Source organism: Olea europaea, chromosome 10 (genome assembly GCF_002742605.1).
Source record: "Olea europaea var. sylvestris chromosome 10, O_europaea_v1, whole genome shotgun sequence".
NCBI lineage: Eukaryota > Viridiplantae > Streptophyta > Magnoliopsida > Lamiales > Oleaceae > Olea > Olea europaea.
This window is the reverse complement of record NC_036246.1, coordinates 37,216,023-37,221,366: the sequence shown is the minus strand read 5'-3', so window position 1 is coordinate 37,221,366 and position 5,344 is coordinate 37,216,023. Positions and strand designations below refer to the sequence as shown.

The 5,344-nt window shown below is 32.7% G+C and overlaps 1 protein-coding gene across 1 annotated transcript; it reads right to left on the bottom strand.

Moving 5' to 3' along the window:
* Positions 1-345: 345 nt before the first annotated feature.
* LOC111402760 (protein EPIDERMAL PATTERNING FACTOR 2-like) lies at positions 346-1,481 on the bottom strand. Its single transcript, XM_023031098.1, has 3 exons — positions 1,385-1,481; positions 1,155-1,210; positions 346-654 (listed from the first exon to the last, which is right to left on the bottom strand). The coding sequence occupies exons 1-3, from the start codon at positions 1,455-1,457 to the stop codon at positions 460-462; spliced, it is 324 nt and encodes a 107-aa protein (XP_022886866.1). The 5' UTR covers positions 1,458-1,481; the 3' UTR covers positions 346-459.
* Positions 1,482-5,344: the final 3,863 nt, after the last annotated feature.

Below are 5,344 nucleotides of genomic sequence, written 5' to 3'. Positions count from 1 at the left end.
ACTCAAAATAACCTTTTTCCTACAAAAGTATTCGTTGCTAAAAGTAAAATTTCTTATAGTCTACTCACAAATCACGCTCTAACAACATTGTAGATAGAATGTACGGATTAGTGAATTGAACATAAAAATTTTATTGGGCGTCTTGTTTAATTGCCAAAGTGGGTTGGTAAGGATATTTTTAACTTTACTTTTCTTTTTTTTTCTTTAGTTATTTACCTTTTTATTGAAATCAAGTGTTGGCTTGATTTATCATTCAAGAAGTAAGTCATGTGCAAGTCACATGAACTTAACATTATGGACGATTCTTCCTAAAAAATTAGACTAGAGACCAACTTCTAGTACGTATATCCACAAGAAAATGGCTTCAATTTTGCAATTTTAACTAAGCACTAGAAGCTAAATGGGAAAATTAAGCTAAGACAAATTAAGGCAAATGCATAAACAGTCTGCTGTCTACAATTAATTGGAGGGAACGTGGTAGTATTTTCCTTTACACATGCACTTGTAGACGACGGGACACGACTCGGTCGAGCACTTGAAGCTCACTATCACCCTCTTGCAAGGGACGCACGGCCCACATGCGTGCGAACAATCCGGCAAGCTCGACCCGGTCGGGTACAGTTCCATTCCTAGTCCGTCTCCCTTCGCTTCCTCCTAAGGATATTTTATAGAAATTGGAGGCAATAATCGACACATATATTGAAATGAACACTAGAATTGTGTAACTTTCGTTGTACATAATAAGATGGAAAATAGTTATATTTAAGTAAAAAAAAAAAAAAAAGGACTTTTAGAGCATTTTTTTTATCGATTACTTGGCACTATAACAGAAAAGATTTAATTTGTTTATTTCTTAAATGTGTTTCATTTTGAAAGAAATGATCTATTAAGCACCAATGCACGACACATCAATCATTGACGTATAAATTTATGATGAGTTTCAATATTTGAATTAAATTCATTATCCATCAATGGAGTGATGTGCTTAGCGTAACATTTCTCTATTTTTGTGAAGCTCGTGTAGAAAAACGTATATATAATTGAACAAGATGATACAGTATAATGAACAAAACTTTACTTTTTCCTATTCTTTAACAGAGTCGGGTATTATATAATTCTCGCTACCATAAATGTTATTAGTTTGGGAAACATACCCGAGTGGACATGTGACTTTGGTCACCCTTGAAAGGATCTTTGCTTTGGCGGGCAACTGAAACATGTTCGCGGGGAACATCTAAAAGTTAGTATGAACAAACAAATATATAACAAACTTTCTCTTAACGATCCTCTTTCGACTAACAATTTACGACAAAAATTTCCGTCTCTAGAAGTAAAACTTCTGCTAGTATAAAAAGAATAAAAGAAACAACAAATTTTCACTAACAATGATAAGGCCGAAGAGTGTGTCCAGTGGCAAGTATCATCAAGAAAAGGGCAATAGACACTGTTTTCTTCATTTGTTTTTGATAACATGAAAATATTACATTACAAAGGGAAATCGAAAAATGGGACAAGATTTATAACACGAGGTTGGTGGAGGTTGGGGTATTAAATGTTAATGTCCCTTCACATGATACACGGCCATCTTTTGAAAGAGTTTCACATGTTTTAGTGAGTTACCCAAAAATAATAAACCTAGAATAATATGTAAATTTGTTAGACAAGCAAGTACAACCATTAAATGAGTAAAGTTGAACGTCATTATGAATGTCACGACATAAACCTAGATAGATACAAAAATTATTATAAAATATCAATTATATATATTTGTGACGCTCTACTCTTAATTTCACTAATTTATTTATTTTTATTCTTAGATTAAAATCATATTAAACATCTTGTAGTAAAATCAAAACATATCAAGAAAATCAAATTTTGTAATATAAAGAGTTAAAAGAACTGTCAAATTTATATTATACCAAAAGAAAATTTTGTTTTACAAAATACACCTCATTACACCTTAGTCATATGACTGCCAAAAAAATTTTATCAAAAGAAATGCCTACAGATTTTTCAAAAGTTTCCTATAAATCTATTCTACAGTAGGCTGATATGGCAGTATATCAAAGTCTGTCAAAATTCTTTTATTTTCACTACACTCTTTTATTAGGCATCATTTTCCTATTTTACACAATATCACATTGCTATCTACTCTACATACATTAGAGTGTTTACATAACAACAAGTGACCAAGTTGTAAACATCAATCATTACCATTACAAAATCCTCACCATCTTCAAAAGATTCGATCTCTTCTTCCTCGTCGATCACCGTATAAAAGCGTGTATAGTGGGTACGTCTATATATAACACGTATAGCACTGAGGTCCTCAGTAATTTCTGCATGTCTGGTGGTTCGAACAATTTCAGTCTCTAGCAGTGGCATCTACAATACAAAATACAAAACGTGAACCATAAAGTTCAGTAAATATGATGATGCAATGATGCATGTCAAACATACATGGGCCCAAATCCTTATTATAGTGTATCGTATGAGCTCAAAATAATATGGCCTTTTTCCTGCGCGCAAACCAATATTAACGCATTCATCGTTGCCCACCAAGACTCAGGATGCCACATCAATATATCAAATTCAAGGCCTAACCTACATACATACAACACTCAAGGTGCCTATCCACAGTCCCAAGGCCACCAAGGGACCTCCTAGCACTGCTTGTATACAAGTGCCAAACTCCAAATATCCTATCCTTGGCTATCCTTAATAACCGTGAGGAGTTTCAAAGCAGTATAGTTATTCAGACACAATAGTACTGTACATCTGTAATAGATTCACATTCAAGATTTTCAACTGCAACTCAATTAGCACGACAATACAAGTATGCATGATCTTGAAAACGTAATTATCCCTACGTTTTTCAAATAAACTCAATGCACATGTAACATACTACCATGTCGCATAACAAAAGAAACGACCACATATAAATACGTATTTACACATATTAATGTATTTTACACAGTAGTTGAAAAACATTAATATTTACTTTTTTCGCGATTTCCTTGATCAATATCTTAAGGAATGAAAATGATGGGAAAAATGATATGTCACATTTCACAAGTATCCTCTATTTATAGTTGATGGTAGGGGTTAAGTGTGCAATTTATGAAATTGCACATCTAACTCCTATGATAATGTGCAATCATTTGATTGGATTTTAAAATTACATCTTTAGACATTGGACCACAAATGCAATTATTTCTTTGCTTATAAAATTGCATCTATAACCCTTGGGCAAATATGCAATTATAAAATTGCATTTTCAATCTCCATAATATTATTTTAGTTACAATCCCTAATAACATTTATTCTATCATTAAATTAAGTCCCTAAAATATTAAAAATCTTTACTAGAAAATTTTGGGATGTTACGTATTTAGTTATTCGAGAAAACCCATACATTAAGTTAGCGTGTAAGCACATCGCGACAAGATTGAACTAGGCAGATTAACGCAATAAAAAACGCTAGAGGCCGAAGATTGAAAATTCTTGGTTAACCTTGAATTGGTTGGTTCACACCAATTTTTCCCCCCTTTTGGTTTATCACTAGATCGATCGTTGATTCTTTACTTTTCTACGAGTCAATACTTGAATATGTCATTTATTTATATGCATATAGGTGCATGGATATATGGTAGTGAAGCATATTTAATGGAAGGAGTTATTAATAAGGAGAAGAAGGGCCGTCATAAACGTGAAGATGAGAATTAAGATTAAATGAACTTTCTTCTCTTTCCTTCTTGCCTCATATTGATGGTGATGTGTCCTCCGTGTTTCAAATTTTAAACACTTTGTATTTTCTTTTTTATTTAACCATTCTAATTATGGAGTTGGATCAATTGGACTGACATGCCAGTTGTGTATGTCGATGTAGGGTTAAAAATATTGTTGGTCACGTAATTTGTAATGTTATTTTATTTTGACCATCAAAATTTCTTTCATTCAAGTGAGGCACAAAAATTTCATATCTGAGATAAGATATTATCTTAGACATTTTGACATGATGAATTAGAGAAAATTTTGTTAGTCATTATTTCCATCGTATGACTACGTAAAATGCACATTGTTGAACTAGTTGTCTTTTGAAATTGATAGGGAAACAAACAATTTGAAAATAAAATAGAAGAAAACACACTTTGATTTCAATAAGATGCAATGGACAGAGTGGACATCATAGTGTTAAGTTTTTATGTATATCTGATAATAATATTATGGCATCTTTGATTTCATGAAATGCTTTCTTTTTACAATATCTTACTCAAATTTACCATTCCCTAAGGCGCAGGTGAATCCCAAGCAAGTGTTAGGCAAAGGGTTCACGTATGATTAGTCCAACTAGATGGATTTCCCTTGTTGGATGTTAAGAATTAGGCAAAAATATGTTAATCATACTTTCAATGTTTTCATAAATTCAAGAAAAGAGTGTAAGGAAAAAATGTCTAAAATTAAATAAAAGTTTGAAGCCTAACTTCTAACCGAAAAAGGAGACGGATAAAGAAATTGATACAGATATACCGCTCTAACTGGGTGACTAAGCCCATATTTGGTCTTCATTTTCTAAAACTTATTTAAAAAAAAAATTAAATTTCAATCACTTATTTCATCAACCTTTCGCTTTTCAATTAAATAAAAAGGGGTTAAATGTATTTTTAACCCTATGGCTATTAGTAGATGAGCCACCTCAGAAGTAGTCAGCAATAACGTCTTTCTGGGCTTTTGCAATCAGCTGGACCTTTTTCATGGGCTATTCATGTCACTTGTTACTGTTTTCAGCCCATATTTCTTTCTGGGCCAATTTTGTGAGGTCTTCATTTATGAGGTCTTCATTTACTGGGCCTATTTTGATGTGGGCAAAATGGAGATCAATGTAGTGACCAGAAAAAAAAATTCAAAAATTGTGGATTCAAATTTTCATAAAATTTGGCCACTAACAAATTAGACGCATAAAATTTAACATTGATTTTAAAATGGAGATTAATGTAGTGATATATATGAAACAAAATTTAAAGTTCAGTTTGAAACGGAAATAAAGGTTAATTCAGAACAAATTAAAGTTCAGTGATCAAATTAATGAGTTCAGTTACCAATTAGACCTAATTTTCACTTGCTATGTTTTCTAATGATGGGCCTTGGTCCAATCAGTCCTTTAACATTTGGTCAAGGGAAACAGCCCAATTTAAATTGAGCCCCTTCTTTTCAATTGGTTGTTCGAGGCCACGTCTACACGTCTGATAAGTTGCACTTTATAATTGAATTTCAATGAAGTTTGCTGACAGTCGAGAAAGACCTGAGTGAAGAAGTCAAAAGGGGGGGGGGGGGGGGGGGGGGG

Bases quoted from the DNA above. Each gene is read 5' to 3' on its own strand.
- LOC111402760 (XM_023031098.1), bottom strand. From the start codon at position 1,457: ATGAAGAAAACAGTGTCTATTGCCCTTTTCTTGATGATACTTGCCACT. The intron at 1,211-1,384 runs GTTAGTGAAAAT...AACATGTTTCAG, and splicing joins CACTCTTCGGCCTTATCATT to TTGCCCGCCAAAGCAAAGAT. The intron at 655-1,154 runs GTATGTTTCCCA...AAATATCCTTAG, and splicing joins AAAGTCACATGTCCACTCGG to GAGGAAGCGAAGGGAGACGG.